At 50.1% G+C, this 17474-nt stretch overlaps 1 protein-coding gene across 1 annotated transcript in view; it reads right to left on the bottom strand.

Annotated features, from left to right (window-relative positions):
• Positions 1-16767, bottom strand: part of LOC138527542 (transcription factor E2F5-like) — a 384648-nt gene extending 367881 nt beyond the window's left edge. Inside the window, exon 1 of the mRNA XM_069638793.1 lies at positions 16462-16767. Coding sequence (XP_069494894.1) covers positions 16462-16767 — 306 coding nt within the window. The remainder of the gene's footprint in view (positions 1-16461) is intronic.
• Positions 16768-17474: the final 707 nt, after the last annotated feature.

The following is a 17474-nucleotide window of genomic DNA, read 5'->3' as shown; positions in this document are numbered from 1 at the left end:
TGGTCGGACGAAGATGGCTTATTGGAAAAATAGACCACCTAAGTTTGATGGCCCTACAAGAAACTTGGCTAGTCAATCCTTTGATTATCAACGGTTGGAACTGTATACAGCGCTTAGCCATCCAGGGCCCTTGTGGCTGTCCGAAGGGAGTGCTCACTCTTGAAGTAAAACAACAACTTCTCTTGGAGGAGATTCCATGTTAGTCAGATAATCTGCTTATAGGCAGAATTACTGCCCCCGTCAAACCACAGCAGCCTATCCCACTAACGTTGATTGTCATCAACATCCATCTTCCCCTTTGAAAAGATTCAACAATGGTCAAATTGCTTGACAACGTATTGGATGCTCTAGCCAGCACCTACCCTATAATGATCTGTGGCGATTTCAACGCCACCATACCCACCTTCTTGGCACTGGCAGAACGGTGCTGGAATTAGGAGTCTTCCGATCGATTGAACCCTAATCAACTCAAAATGCTTTCATGCGACAGGAATTGGGCATCCATGCTGCTCTCTGCAGGTTTTACCATAAACGGTGTGGTCCCATCTGATTGCCCCTCTAAGCATACACGAGTGGGAAGGGAATAGTTTCTTACCTGTAACTCCATTTCTCCAGCATTGGTATCTTTCATGGATTCACATGCTTTGAATATTCCCCGTCGTCAGGCTGGGAATCCCCGGTACATTATATAGACCCTTTCCCGTAGGAAAACTTTTTCGACGCTTATGCGTCCTATCCACCTCGTTTTGTATCATGCGTGCCCGTGCCGTCAGGACGTCATGATATAAATACAGGCCCCGCCCCCGCGCTCCCTCAGATTTCGGCCCCCAAAGTAGTGGGGGAACCGGTTTGCATGATCAGGGGAGGCAGGTGGGCGCATGTGAATCCATGAAAGATACCAATGCTGGAGAAATGGAGTTACAGGTAAGAAACTATTCCCTTCTCCAGCATTGGATCTTTCATGGATTCACATGCTTTGAATAGATTACATAGCAGTACTACCCCCAAGAGGAGGTGTGCATGCAAACCCCTATACATTCTTCGCAAAAGGCCGTTCCCTAAGATTATGTATACATCAGTAATAGTTTACATAGGGAAAAAACGGACCACATACAGTCATAAATTCCACAGGATGCCACCCCGCAGCCGGGGCTTACCTTACTGGAATAGGTGTCGAAGCACCGCCTGTCCCATCCGGGTGTCTTCGGCATGTTGCTGCGACAGGCAGTAATGGCGGGTAAAGGTGTGTGTAGTCGCCCAGGTAGCCGCCATGCAGATGTCCCCTAGAGGGACTCCGGCCCACAGTGCCGTCGACGATGCCGCTGCTCTAGTTGAATGAGCTCTTGGCCGTCGTAGAAGAGGCTTCCCTGCCTTGGAATGGCAGTACGAGATGGTAGATGACACCCATCTTGAAAGTCCTTGCTTTGAAATGGCTTTTCCTCTAGCACCCAACCCATAGGCCACAAACAGCTGTCTCGTTTCTCTGAACGGTTGCGTACGATGAAGATAAAACTTGAGAGCCCTTTTTACATCCAATGTGTGTAGCATGCGCTCCGCTCCCGAGCATGGCTCCGGAAAAAACGTAGGCAACACGATAGAAGAGTGTTTATGAAACACCGAAGGAGCTTTTGGTATGAACTGTGGGTTAGTGGCTAGGACTACCTTGGTCTTGAAAAATCGTAAGTATGGTGGGTCCACCATTAGAGCCTGAACTTCTGAGATACGTCGGGCTGAAGTGATGGCCACCAGGAAGGCCAATTTCCACGACAGAAACTTCAGAGACGATGATGACATTGGCTCAAACGGAGGTTTCATAAGAGACGTTAAGATCAGATTGAGGCTCCACTCCGGTGGAAATTTCTTCTCTGGAGGGAAACTCCGAAAGAGGCCTTTAAGGAAGTGCTTAATCAGGCGGTCGCTGAACAATGGTGCCGAGTGCCGTCGACGAGTAAACCTGGAAATGGCTGCTAGGTGTACTTTTATTGACGACACCGACAGGCCCATTTGAGCTAATAACAGCAAGTATGGAAGGAGCTGTTCCGGCCTAATCGATTGCGGGGCCAAACCTGGTTGATCCTCACACCATTGACAGAACCTTTTCCATTTGTACGCGTATGAGGCGTTTGTGGAAGGTGCTCTTGCCGCTTGCAGGATACGTCGACAGTCCTCCGGAATCGTTAGCCGACCAAATTCGGCGAAGTCAGGAGCCAGGCCGTCAACTTGAGGCTGTCCGGGTCGTGATGCCAAACGACACCCTCCTGTCGAGACAGAAGGTCGGGGGTCTTCTGGAATCTCATCGGTTCCGCTGCCGCTAAGTGTAGTAGGTCTGAAAACCACACTTGTCTGGCCCAGTATGGGGCCACCAGAATTACCCGACATGGGTACCTGAGGATCCATTGCAACGTCCTCCTGACAAGGGGAAAAGGAGGAAATGCGTACAGGAATTTGTTCGTCCATGGGAATGAGAACGCATCCCCCAGTGAGCCCTGCTGAGGCCATCTGCTTGCGTACTGATGGCATTTCTTGTTGTTCTTCGTTGCAAACAGGTCTATGGAAGGGTGTCCCCATTCCTTGAATACTTGTTGAAGTTGTTGGTCGTTCAGCACCCATTCGTGAACTTCGTTCATTTCTCTGCTGAGGGCATCGGCTTCCACGTTTTTCACTCCTGGTAGGTGAAATGCTAAGATTTGTATGTTGTGTTGAAGGGCCCAATGCCAGATTTTCTGTGCCTCTGTCGATAGGGACCTGGAACGTGTCCCTCCTTGTTTCCTCAAGTAGAACATCGTAGTGGTGTTGTCCGTCATGACACGCACCACCGAGTCCCTCAGTTGCGGAAGAAAAGACTTCAGAGCCCATCGCACTGCTCTCAGTTCTAGCAGGTTGATATGCAGGGAGGACTCCTGCAAAGACCACTGGCCTTGTACCTGTAACATATCCAGATGAGCTCCCCATCCGCTCAGCGATGCATCCGTCACCACCGTCTTTTGGAACTCTGGTTCCAGTAGAGGCATCCCTCTCGTTAGGTGAGTAGACACTTTCCACCAGCCGAGTGCTTGAACTAGTTGTTCGTCGACGACCAGTCTGTCGGACCAGCGACCTCTGCTCTGTGCCCAACGGTCCGCTAGAAATTCCTGGCAAGGCCTCATAAACAGACGGCAGTTGTTTATTAACGGAATGCAGGACGACATGGTCCCTAGCAGGGACATGTACTTGCGCACAGAGACTCTGGTACCGCCGCTCCATTCCGACGCCTTGTTTTGAAGTTTCTGAATTCTTTCGCTGGATGGTTTCACCAGGCTTGTGTGCGTATGAAACTCCGCTCCTAGAAAGACCAAGGTCCTCGAAGGCTCTACTGAGGACTTGTTGAAGTTTATTGCGAAGCCCAGTTCCTGTAAGATGGACATTGTGGCTCGTAGACTGTCTCGTGTTTGTTCCTTGGATGACCCTCTGATTAGCCAGTCGTCTAGATATGGATAGACATGATGACCATCCTTCCTTAAATGGGCCGCTATAGGGGCCAAGCACTTGGTGAACGTCCTGGGGGAGGACTTGAGCCCGAACGGGAGGACCTTGAACTGAAAATGCTTTCTCCCGACGACGAATCTTAAATATCTCCTGTGTCGTGGGCGTATTGGGATGTGAAAATAAGCATCCTGAAGGTCTAGTGAAGAGAGATAGTCCATGGGTTGCACCGATCTGATAACCTCTTGGAGTTTTAGCATTTTGAATTTTTGGCTCTTTAGCCACTTGTTGAGTACCCTCAGGTCGAGAATGGGCCTCCATTTGCCGTTTGGCTTTTTGACAACAAAGAACCTGGAATAAACTCCTTGGCCTTCCTGTGCCACAGGAACTCTCTCTACCGCCCCTTTTCGCAACATAAGCTCCACCTCTTGTCGTAGGATTTGGAGGTGGGGCTGTGTCGAGAATAAAGGAGGAAGACGCGGAGGCTTGTCTTTGAATTGCAGCGCATGACCCATGCGAATCGTGTCTAGGACCCATCGATCTTTGGTGATGCATTTCCATCGGTCGAAGTGATGAGAGACTCGACCCCCCAGGACGTTCCGAAGGCCGTCATTGGTTGCTGGTTTGCTTGTTCTTCGTTGACGACGGACCTGAGCCTCGCCGCCTGGAGGCTTGATAGTCCCTGCTTCCACGTGCCGACTGGGACGCTCGTCTGAACCCTTGTGAAGAGTACGAGGGCCTGTTAAATCCACGGTCCCTCGAGGCTCCAAAGCGGGAGTTTCCAGAAGCACCTCTGAAAGGGCGAAAAGAGCGAAAATTTCTACCCGTTTGAAGGGCGCCGAGGGACCTAGCAGTATCCGTGTCTTCTTTCATCCCTTTCAGCGCTTCATCAACCTTTTCGCCAAACAGGTGCTCCCCTTCGCATGGCATGTCCAGGACTTTGTACTGTACTTCAGGACGGAAAGTAGTACATTTGAGCCACGCTTGTCGACGAAGCACTACTCCATGGTTGATTTGTTTGAAACCAGACTCTGCTAGGTCCACTGCGATATTAATAGCGTGGTTCGAGGCCTCCTCGCCGTCCCGCACCAGTAACATAGCTGCTTTTCGGTGTTCGTCTGGCAGGTGTTCTAGGATAGGGGCTAATTTGTGCCACATTTCCCTATCATATCGTGACACGATCGCTAAGGAATTGGCTGCTCTTACTGTCGTCGCTCCGACCGAGAGCACCTTCTTTCCAAATGCGTCCTGCCTCCTAGCCTCGCTTTCCGGTGGCGTTGAACATTTTTGCTGGACCCTGGCCTTCCTAGCTGCTGCCGCCGACACCACCGAGTCAGACAAAGGCTGTGATGTTAGACATTTTGGAGTGGACTCCGGAGCTTTAAACTTTTTCTCGATCCGTCCCTTTATGGCTGGTTCCGAGAACGGATGGCGCATCGTTTTGAGACCTTCTTGCCACACGTGGTCAAGGATTGGGATGGCAAATACCGATTTTCTCCTTTGACCCATATGGTCAAAAAGGAAACAGTCTTTCCTCTGCTCCTCAGGAATCAAGCCGAATTCGGAACACGCTTTCCCCATCATTGCATGGAAGGCTCCCACATCATCAGGGGGAGATGGCTGTGTCTGGCTCCTCGTAGACTCCAATTCTACATCCGAATTCCATGTCGGGTCCCTCGACGGTGACAGGGAGATGTCTGACCCAGAGTCATCATGTATAGAGTCGGACTCCGACAACTCACCCTCCTCCTGAGCTCGAGGACGATCTTTTACCGCCTGGGGAGCCGATGGGTGATTCGTCGACGAGCGAGCCGTACAAGTTTGCTCGTCGACGGAAGGTACAGACAGAAGTGACGATGACGTCCCAGGTTGAGGGAACTGGGTATCCAGCCGCTGTAGTAGCTTCTGAAGAGTATTAAGCACATCCAGAGACAAAACTGTCTGGGGGTTCAGCAACGTGGATGATATAGGTACCATACCCCCGCTCGCACTCGTCGCCGTCGTCGTCGACGTGGAAGGCCGTAAGCCTAAATCCAATGGCTGCAGAACCATGTCACCTTCCCCTTCCGCCGAGCAGGCCGTGTCTGGCTGCAGTAAGACCTCAGGGGGGATCGGGTCATAGACCTCAGGCAGCCAAGCCATAGACTGAGTTTCCGTCGACGAAGGAATCCCAACCGCTGCTGCTTGAACGGTAATAGGCATCGTCAATGACACCGAGGTCGACGAGGAAGTCGTCGTCGTCGAGCCTTTAGACTTCGTTGTCGATTTTGATGCCGACTTCCCGGCTGAAGCTTCTCGACTCACGGAAGACCTGGGACGGTCCCCTGAGGAGGATTTAGACAGCGCCAGCCTCTCCGTCTTAGATGATGAGGAGGAGGAGGGCTTTTTATGAGATGAGGAGGATCCAGCATGTTTCCCCTTATGCTTGTCCTCAGGGCGAATTTCTGCTGGCCGCACCTTCTTCGATGGAGGCTCCGACTTGCTCCTGGAGGCCGTGGAGCCAACTTCCGAAGCCGGGTAGGCACCCGCTCCGTCATTAAGCCAGTCGACCAGCCTTCTTTTACGGTCCTTAAGGGTTTTTTGGGAGAAACCCTGGCATATCTCACATGTATCCGCCGTGTGGTGCGGGTGGAGACAGTAGATACAGTCCATGTGGCCGTCTCCTTCATAAACCTTTTTGAGGCCACAGGTTGCACATGGGCGAAATAACGCCTTTCCAGACATAATTCTCCAGATTTGAACTTCGCTTACGCGAAACAGACAAAAAAACAATCTAGTTATCACTAGTAGTAACACGAAGATCCCACTGCTTTGAAAGACGGTTGAAATCTGAGGGAGCGCGGGGGCGGGGCCTGTATTTATATCATGACGTCCTGACGGCACGGGCACGCATGATACAAAACGAGGTGGATAGGACGCATAAGCGTCGAAAAAGTTTTCCTACGGGAAAGGGTCTATATAATGTACCGGGGATTCCCAGCCTGACGACGGGGAATATTCAAAGCATGTGAATCCATGAAAGATCCAATGCTGGAGAAACGGCGTAAGTAGCATCCTTGATTACATGTTCACCGCCAATACCAACATGATTGTTGACATGGGTGTCAATCCAAGGCAGGAGAGTGACTACTATCTTGCTCACATCAACATTTTCTTCCATCTACAAGGTCCCGTACTGGCGGGAAATCTCGTCATTAATCCTGCCCACAAACTTATTTCCTGGAATTACCGAACTTTGGATAAAGCAAAGCAGGCTGCACAAGCAAAACTAAATCAGTACAATATGAACCTCACTGGGTCTGTGGCTGGCATAGCTTTGGAGTTTGCATATTTGCTTATCAAAAATTTTGAACAGAGCATGGACGACAAAACAATGCTCTGATCAAATTTTGACCCACGCATGCAATAGCGATTGCTTCCTCCACAAGTCACCTTCATGGGTTTGATTATCACATTAGAGAGAGGAAAAGACTTTGGAAAGAGCTCTGCATACAGGCCAAGGCTCCTCTGAGCTCGTTGGAGCGCTCAAAAGGCATAAATACCTGACTGAATGTGAACGATGGAAGGCCTTGGTCCTGGTTTCTCTTATCAAGACACAAAGATTCAGCAAGATTATTAAATGGCTATATAACCGGTTCTCGAGCCATCAATGGTGTCACTGAGCCAAGGACCGGATGACATCTGCCGCAGGATATACTAATACCACTTGGAAATATACCTCTACACGGTCCGCCATCTGCAAGCTTATCACCAGCAAATCCTTTAGGGCTCCATGTCCGGATGTTATTTGCAGTACACTCGTCAATCATGATCCACATACCTGGGCCCATACAATACTACAGAATAGACCATGTAGAGTATCAACCAAGGCAGTATCATCGTTCCAGTTTGGAAAAAAGGAAAACTGGAACACCAAGGAAATTACAGATTACTAGCAATGCTGGATACATCACCCAAAATCTTTGCTCCTATGTTACTGAATGAACTTGAAGACTAGGTCGAAGAAAATAATATACCCTTTAACCAAACCGGTTTCTGAAAAAAGGATCAAGCACTACCATCAACTGCCTGGCGTTCGTGACCATTGTTGAGCAAGCATGGAAATGTGTCAGAATCTGGTCTACGCGGCTATGATTGATTTTCAGTGTCACTTTTGACACCGTAGACAGAGGGAGACTTATAACAAACCACAAAGCCGGGGAATCCTTCTTTGTCTCCTAAAGATGATTGTGCTGCTTCATGATTGGACACGAGTCAAAATAAGACTGGATGAGCAAGGGAGGATCACCACCTGGATGAGCGTCTAAAGAGCCATCAAACAAGGCTGTACCCTTGCCCCAATCTTGTTTAATTTATATCTCTCAGATATTGGCCCTGCATTCCAGGATACAGCTACAGTGCCGCCAAAACTAGGCTCTGTCATTATTCAATGACTAGGCTATGCTGATGACTTAGTCATATTGGATCTAACCCCCAAAGGACTCTAGTGTGCACAGAATCAGCTCCAGAATTGCACTGATCTCAACTTCCTTACGGACAATTAGAACAAAACCAAAATGCTAGTTTTTGCGATCTTCCTGGTCGGAGTAAACACCATCCCCTGGAAATTTGAGGGGACGCCTATTGATGTAGTATCAGACAAGTATCTGGGGATCAGCTTGGATAATAAACTGCAGGGAAATTAGTACTTTGCACAAATAAGATCAACACCTTTATCCACTTTAGTTTGAATGCCATCGTTTGCACACCAAGGCGGTGCTGGGGTGGGGGGGATGCAGGGTTACTCAGTGGCCAGTGTTTTTTTGCAGTTATTGCAGGCCAATATTTCCTCAGTTATACTGTACAGGGCAGCCATACGGTCCATGTTTCACCTGGAAAAAGTATGCAAACTAGAACAGACCTTGAAGAGACTGTTGAGGCTACCTGTTTGGACATCCATAAAGAGGGTACATCTTGAATTTAATATACAACCCATTGCAACTTAGCCAAAGCATCAAAGAATACATTGCAGACCCATATTTGGGAAGCTTTGGGGAGTAAAGTCCACTTAATATCTGACAGCAGTTTATCGAATATAGCCATGACTTGGCTACCAAGAGTGCCCCAGGACACAGCTGAACTTGGTCGTACAAACGTCAAGTTGCAAGTAAAGCGCCTGCTCTCTGAAATCAGTAATGAACAGTTTACTGTCAATCTGGCCATGACAGAACAAGGGGGGTAATCTCATCAACTATCTTGAAGTGACAAGTACTATTCCCAAATATGTGAAGAACTTTATTGGGAACGTGTTGGTCAGGGAGTACCTCCGAATCAAATTCCTTGCTGTTAAAACTTGGGATTTGGAGGGGAAATGAGCTGGTCGCCCGAGAAAGGAAAGATCTTGCCGGCTGTGCGGGGACAATCTGTCTGAAACATCAAAACATCTATTGACGGCCTGTGAGTCTTAAACTCTTTAGATCTTGGCTCTACTTTCTGCAGGCTTATCTACCAACATAACTATGGAAGCATTGTGGTCTTTATTCCAGAGTGGAAACCATGAAGCAGGTGTTCTATTTAACCACTATGTGGAAGAAAATCCAGAAGATTTTACATGATTTAATACAACCCGACGGAACCTAAGAGACGTTCTTTGGTCCCCTCACTCTGAGGGGGTGTACGACTTGCTACTACGGTCCCTTACACAATCGTTCGGTGTCTCCTACACTCTGCTGGAACAATATCCCGCAACCAATCCATGGTATATGTAAATTCTACATCAGTCAGGGACCGTGTTGACTGGGACTAGAGTGGGATCCGACACTTGACTTTTTCTTCCTTTAGGACTTCCGATTTGTCTTTTGTCTCAGTAATACAGTGAAGGTTTGTATAAACTGTACCACAGTATAAATCAATGCAAAAAAAATAAAAATATTAGGTAAAAACATCACATGGAACCCCTTAAACTTAGAAAAGGCCACAAATAAACTGGATGAAATTATGTAACTCAGGATTTAGATTTCTTAGCTATTACGGAGACCTGGCTGCACAGAGCATCAGGACCTCTACTCTTGCTTGCCATTCCTAATGACTATACCATCATCAGATGTGAGCGTAACACCAACCAATCTAAAGGCGGTGGTGTTGCCTTCATCCATAAAAAGTCCTTTGGTCTGAGAATCATACCTAATCAGCAGATCCCATCAGCAGAACTACTGTCGGTCAAACTTCCCATCACATCTCATCTATTGGCCACCAGGACCCATCACCACCTTTGCAGACAATACTACATCTATCCTAGCAGACAAAACTAAAACCAACTCGCAAATATACCACTAGGAGATTTCAATTTTTGTTTCCAAGACCCCAATGACCTCAAAGCACTAGACATTGCTAGTACACCTACTGACTTGGGCTTTTCTCATCGTATACTTGAACCTACACACAAGGTAAGAATCCTTGATTGGATAGTCGACCTAAACTGTAGTATCAACTTAGTAGCAAGCTCACCCTGCGCTTGGTCTGACCATCACACTATTACCTTCAACATCACAGCCAACAACCAATGCTCCAGACCAGACACTGCACCATCAATTCGTACCAGAAACAAAAGAGACATAACTAGAGATAGACTTCTCCCCCACATCTTACCTATATTCAACAATGCATTATTCCCCGTCAAATCTAGGAAATGCAAACCACGTGCTCACCTCAATTTGTGGTTCAAGCCACATCAGAGTGTATTACGCAAAGAAAAAAGCAAAACTGAAGCCCGTTGGAAAAGCTACCCTTCCGATGCCAACAAGAACTATAAAGAGGCAATCTTCCAAGCCAAAAAAGATACTTATAACAAGTGTATCCTGAAAGCTGAATCTAACACCAAAGAGCTTTTCAAGATAAAGAACTTGAAACTCCATCCAAACAACCAGACACCTGCAGCAAGGATAGTACAGGGTGTTCAAACATACAAAAAGCACTCCTAGACAAAATCTCAACACTCCAGTAGTAGTCTCCAGTCTAGCTCACAGTAACGCCCCCTTTGGTAATACTAACCATACCCCACTCACCCTTAAACCCTTCAGCTTCTCACCTCCAACTATCCTAGAGGTAGAAAACATCATTAGCAAACTCGAACCTTCCAATTGCCAGGGCGACCGCCCAGCTCCCATCATAAAGGAGGCTGCCCATGAACTAGCTCTGTTCATCACAGCTCTAATAAACATGTAATTCAGCACAGGCACCGTACCCGATAACCTCAAGGATGCTCGAGTCATCCCCCCCCTTCTCAAAAGACCATCCTTGGACCCGAGTATACCCACTAATTATAGGCCTATCGCAACTGTGCCGTTCCTGCTGAAAATTCTAGATCGAGCAGCTTATTTACAGATCCATGACTACCTGGCATGTAATCTCCTTGGCCTTAGACAATCTGGCTTTGTCCTAGGCATGGAACAGAAACTGCCCTTATCGACCTAAAAACTCAAATTGAGGACCTGAAAGATAACGGCAAATTCGCCCTCCTATTACTATTGGACTTATCGGCAGCTTTTGATTTGGTGAACCACCAAATTCTGTGTCAACATCTTATAGTGGCAGCCCACTTTTCAGATAAAGCCACCACCTGGAACAAATAATTTTTAGCCAACAGATCCATGAGGGTCTTCTACCCCTTTGCTGATCCGTCTTGTCTTATGCAAGGTCCCCCAAGGATCTTGCGTTTCACCTACGCTCTACAACGTGTTCACTAACTATGAGGATGACACCCAGATAGTCATCCCTATCAAGGGAGACCATACAGCTGACAACAAAGCGCTAAACAATGTTCATCAGGTCATTCAGGCTTGGATGGCTCAACACAAGCTCTGTCTTAATGACGATAAGACAGAGCTCCTCATTCTGGGCTCCCCTTACCGATTTAGCAGATTAGACAATACCTTCAAATCCTTTATCATTGATGGCAACACTATCAAGGTTGCTAAGGGCACCAAATGTCGTGATCTCTATGGTCAATGAGGGCGAGCCGTCTCAAAACCACCAACAACCGTAGACCGAAGACAGAAAAACCCTTTCTCCCAAGAGCGCAGCCTGCAGGGTAGAAATGGTACCCGCCAGGCCAAGGGATTGAGCGAAAAGTCGAAGAGCAGCAACAGTGCTAGAGGGAAGGAAAACAATACCACAGCATAAATACCAAAAAACTCCGGTCCAACACTCTGCAACACCCCCACATTGTCCAGTCAGAAGAGAATAGGAAGAACCTACGTATCTTGTGAGGAGGAGTAGCAGAACAAGAAGAACCAGGTCCCAAGAAAGTCTTCATCCACGTGCAAATGTCCCAACAACCTAACCCGAACAGCACGAGGGCGCATCTAACAAATTCAAGTGGAGCAGAAGCCAGGTGAGCTGCTGGTGGGTGACCCAAGAGGTGAGAACAGCAGAGCGTCCAGGGGGTCACAAAGGTATCGTAATGTAGCAAGTAGGTAACCAGAGTAGAATACAGCAGAGCATCCAGCGGTTACCATATAATGATTGTGCAGTGGTTGAATGGCCGGGGTGGAATGCAGCAGAGCGTCCAATGGTCGTAAGAAGATGGGGGAGAGGGGGGAAAGAGTAGCAGGAAAGGAAAGCACACCGCAGTAAGTGTAAGAAGGAACGAACTGTCGAAGCAACAGCGGTCCCTATACAGGTGCTGGGGAGTAAATAGCAGTGGGAGGAGACAACAGGACAGCGCACCAAGCGAGGAAGAAACCAAAGTACCGCGTTAGCAAGTGTGTAGAAAGTTAGTGCACAAGCAATAAGTAAAGCTGGTACTAATATTTCCGGATGCAGCGAACAAATCCAAGGGCAAGAGAAGGAGCAGCGTCGGGAGGAATTCCGGAGGTTCGATAGCCAAGGAAGACAGCAATTGGGGAGAAGGGGACCAGGCGTCCGAGACCAGATAGGGAACAGGCGAAAGCAGTCCTTAAACCAAAAATCAATGCGACTTAACATGACAAAAGTAACAGTTAAGCAGCACCTGAGGGACGTTTCTCACTGCTACTAGTAGTGTTCCCTACTGGATGTCGGGAGATACGTCACTTCCGCATCACGTGACCGTGTTTAGACAGGGAATGCTGGATGATGTAGTTCTTTTGCCTTTTCAGCTGTAACAAGCGCCACAAAAACCTCCAATTGGTTTTGTTCCCACGGCTATACGTGGAAATCAAACACCAGGGCATGACACCAAAACCTTAAGCCTCTACCTTGATTCCACTTTATCTCTCTCGAGACAAACTAATACCGCGATTTCAGCATCCGTCGACACTTGCAAACTCATCACAGCCTGCCGTCCGTTCCTTACCTCAGAGAACTGCATCATCCTTGCTAGAACCTTGATTATATCTAAACTAGACTATTGCAATGCCCTCTATCTAGGCACCAATCAACGAAACCTTAGCAAGCTCCAGGTCACACAAAATAACGCCATTATGGCTGCCTTGAACATTCCTAGGAACAAACACTTAACCGACATCACACGTAACCTACACTGGCTCTCAGTAGCCCAAAGAGTCTCTCTTAAATATCTTGCCCTCACGCACAAATGCCTGGCCAACAAGGCACCCAACTACTTGGCAAGCCGGTTCACACCACAAACCTCAAGCCGACCATAGAGCAGCCCAAGCTCATTGCCTATCCTTACTTAGGTTCAATCTACAGAAATCTGGTGGGGTCAGTTTCCCGGTCCTTGCCTGCAAACTGTGGAACTTGCTGCCCAACCAACTTAGATCAGAACCTTCCTTCCACTCCTTCAAGAGCAAAGCCAAATTGTGGCTCATTGCTCAAGACACACACAACCACGTCCCAGTACTGTAGCTTTAATCACACTACAATGTCCAAGCTCCGTCACTGCAACTGCCTTGTTATTCCGATTGTAAATACTATGTAAAGTTTCCTTCTAAGTATTTGTTAAAAGGATGGTCTAGTAAAAAAATTTATTTAAAAAATAGATAGGCCACATAAAAAAAAATACTAGCATTCTCCGTTTTAAAAACTTCCTATGTAAAATTTTGAGCTATTCAAGCTCAAAATTCGCAAAAGCAAGCACAGGGGCGCAGCCATTTTGTGAAATGGAGGCCCTCCTGTGCTGGCTTTTGCGGCACTAATGAAGGAAAAGCCAGCCAGCTAAGTAAACAAAGGCTACCGCTGGGTGGCTTTCCCTTCATTAGTGCTGTAGGCGGAGGACGGGAACCGGAGACCAGAGCAGGAAAGCTGCAGCTGAATCTCGGTAAGTGCTATTTTTTTTTTACAAAAAATAAGCACTAGCTGCGGTTTTTTTTTCTAAGTTTTCCGGGCTGGAGGAGCCCGGAAAACTTAGAAAAAAAAAAACCTGCAGATTTAAAAACGTTGTATTTATGTTTGCGGTCGCTTTTGAAGCGACCGCAAACATAAATACAACGTTATTGTGTTGGAAAACGCTGCGGTTTTTCTTTCCAAGTTTCTCAGGCTCCTCCGGCTGAGACACAGCAGCATAGCCTTTCTTATGCATGATGGTGAATTTACAACTGAAAGACCACCAGTCACCTTGCAAATATGTGACAGTTAAAGCGCACAACATAATAAAGCAGCCTTTCAAAATGTGTTTAAACCCATAATGTCTAATAGCTCGATATGCTAAAAAGTAAAGTTAGTTTAATGTTCTTAACACCATACATAACGCGCTGGGGGTTTGTGACGAATCTCCAAACCTAAGCGAGTTTATGACAACTTATTTTATTGTGTGTCTTAAAACGCTGAAAATAAAGTGGGTAGATGGATATTTAGCCTTTTGCATCTTATAGTTTTCCATTCAGTATGTGGAAAAATAAGGTACACTGATAGTATTTTGGCCCAACATGCTGCTGCTATGAGGATTTACATGTTGTATTGATGCTTTACTATGCAATTTGTGTATTTTGCAAGTAAACCCTATAGGATAGCATTGTTGTAGGTCTTGACACTCAAAACGTAAATATTTGTTCCAAGTAAAGCGTGGAAGAAGGTGGCCGTGCCCAAATTGCAGAGTGGGTTAAAATCCCTGCTTGGCTGTTCAGCGCAAGTGTGTGATCCTGGGCAAAAAATGTAATTTTACCCTGACATCAACTGCGCAAACTGGACTCGCTTATAAGGGATTAGGTCTCATCACCACGTGGCCCCCTGCTTCCCTCCCCCCCTCATCACCACTTGGCCCCCTGCTTCCACCCTCCCCCCCATACCCACTTGGCCCCCTGCTTCCCCCATCACCACTTGGCCCCCTGCTTCCACCCCACCCCCCCATCATCACATGGTCCCCTGCTTATACACCCCCCCCAATCACCACTTGGCCCCCTGCTTCCACCCCCCACCCCATCACCACTTGGCCTCCTGCTTCCACCCCCCCATATCACCACTTGGCCCCCTGCTTCCACCCCCCACCCCATCACCACTTGGCCCCCTGCTTCCACCCTCCCCCCATCACCACTTGGCCCCCCTGCTTCCACCCTCCCCCATCACCACTTGGCCCCCTGCTTCCACCCTCCCCCATCACCACTTGGCCCCCTGCTTCCACCCACCCCCCATCACCACTTGGCCCCCTGCTTCCACCCACCCCCCATCACCACTTGGCCCCCTGCTTCCACCCTCCCCCCCATCACCACTTGGCCCCCTGCTTCCACCCTCCCCCATCCCCACTTGGCCCCCTGCTTCCACCCTCCCCCATCACCACTTGGCCCCCTGCTTCCACCCCCCCCCCCATCACCACTTGGCCCCCTGCTTCCACCCCCCCCCCCAATCACCACTTGGCCCCCTGCTTCCACCCCCCCAATCACCACTTGCCCCCCTGCTTCCACCCCCCATCACCACTTGCCCCCCTGCTTCCACCCCCCCATCACCACTTGGCCCCCTGCTTCCACCCCCCCCCATCACCACTTGGCCCCCTGCTTCCACCCTCCCCCCATCACCACATGGTCCCCTGCTTATACACCCCCCCCCAATCACCACTTGGCCCCCTGCTTCCACCCCCCCCCCAATCACCACTTGGCCCCCTGCTTCCACCCCCCCCCCAATCACCACTTGGCCCCCTGCTTCCACCCCCCATCACCACTTGGCCCCCCGTTTCCACCCTCCCCCCATCACCACTTGGCCCCCTGTTTCCACCCTCCCCCCATCACCACTTGGCCCCCTGTTTCCACCCTCCCCCCATCACCACTTGGCCCCCTGCTTCTACCCTCCCCCCATCACCACTTGGCCCCCTGCTTCCACCCCCCCCCAATCACCACTTGGCCCCCTGCTTCCACCCCCCCAATCACCACTTGCCCCCCTGCTTCCACCCCCCATCACCACTTGCCCCCCTGCTTCCACCCCCCCATCACCACTTGGCCCCCTGCTTCCACCCCCCCCCATCACCACTTGGCCCCCTGCTTCCACCCTCCCCCCATCACCACATGGTCCCCTGCTTATACACCCCCCCCCAATCACCACTTGGCCCCCTGCTTCCACCCCCCCCCCAAATCACCACTTGGCCCCCTGCTTCCACCCCCCCCCAATCACCACTTGGCCCCCTGCTTCCACCCCCCATCACCACTTGGCCCCCTGCTTCCACCCCCCATCACCACTTGGCCCCCTGTTTCCACCCTCCCCCCATCACCACTTGGCCCCCCGTTTCCACCCTCCCCCCATCACCACTTGGCCCCCTGCTTCTACCCTCCCCCCATCACCACTTGGCCCCCTGCTTCCACCCCCCCCAATCACCACTTGGCCCCCTGCTTCCACCCCCCCAATCACCACTTGGCCCCCTGCTTCCACCCCCTCAATCACCACTTGGCCCCCTGCTTCCACCCCCCATCACCACTTGCCCCCCTGCTTCCACCCCCCCCATCACCACTTGGCCCCCTGCTTCCACCCCCCCATCACCACTTGCCCCCCTGCTTCCAGCCCCCCATCACCACTTGGCCTCCTGCTTCCACCCCCCATATCACCACTTGGCCCCCTGCTTCCACCCTCCCCCACATCCCCCCCTCTCCTCGCACTGACCGCGTCCACGTCCATGGCGCCGCCCTCGGCCTCCCGCAGCAGGCTCATGAGCCTGCAGGACAGCAGCCCCAGGGCCTTCTCATTGCGGGCGAAGGCGGCCAGTTTCCGCGGGCCGGACATTGGTGCAGGGCCGCCCCGGCAGCAGAGCACGCGCACCTCCCCCTCGGGTGCAAGGGCAGCTCTCCGCGGGTACGCGCGCTGCTGCTCGGGGGCGGGGCTCGCGGGACCCGCGTGGGCGTAAAGCAGGGCCGCCGTATTAAGTGCGCAGAAGCCGACTCTCGGTTGCTTCCGCCTGTCACAGGTCATCCCTATGGAGACGGGGGCGGGGCTCAGGCTCGCCCAGCCAATAAGCGACGGCGGATCAGAGTCACACCCGCGCGTAAAGCCTTACGTTGCACGCCTCAGAGGAGCGCGCGGGCCCGGCAGCTGGGACACTGCGCATGCGCGCTCGCTGCAGGTGCAAGGGTTCCGCCTGAGACAGCCAAGGGGGACGCGTGCCGCCTCATGTGCTACGTAGACGGCCACTGGGGAGGCCGTGGGCGCCTCCAAACCCCCCCGGGAAGATGGAGTTGGTGTAAAGCTGCCCTCACCCACATCACGCTAAGTGCATAGAGCCCGACTTTTCTCCATATGCTCGTAAAGGACATAATGCACTGTGAATCCTCAACAATGCGGGCAGTTTCATTATAATTCCATGCAAGCCCAGTAACTTTTTCTTTTCTTTTTTGTAATACTGTTAGGCTTTTGTTTGCCTCATCAGTGGAAGTGTGCACTGTATCGTTCTTTGGTAATTAGAAGTGATGGGATCGCACTGGAGTCTCTCACAACTCAAATCTTTAATAATGGAATTTCCACTAACCTGGATCGAAGCAGCAGTGTGAATGGAAAGGAGAATCTACCTAGTCACCCTATTCTACCCAAGCTAAGACTGGGAGGACAGAGTTCCTAGGAAAACCCTCTGTGGAAGAAAACCCTGATGTTCTTATCTTCACTGGATCAAAGCCCCTCTATAT

The sequence above is a fragment of the Ambystoma mexicanum genome, chromosome 14 (assembly GCF_040938575.1).
Source record: "Ambystoma mexicanum isolate Mex_15411 chromosome 14, UKY_AmexF1_1, whole genome shotgun sequence".
Classification (NCBI taxonomy): domain Eukaryota; kingdom Metazoa; phylum Chordata; class Amphibia; order Caudata; family Ambystomatidae; genus Ambystoma; species Ambystoma mexicanum.
The sequence above is the reverse complement of the archived record's forward strand: the minus strand, read 5'-3'. Positions and strand labels throughout refer to the sequence as shown.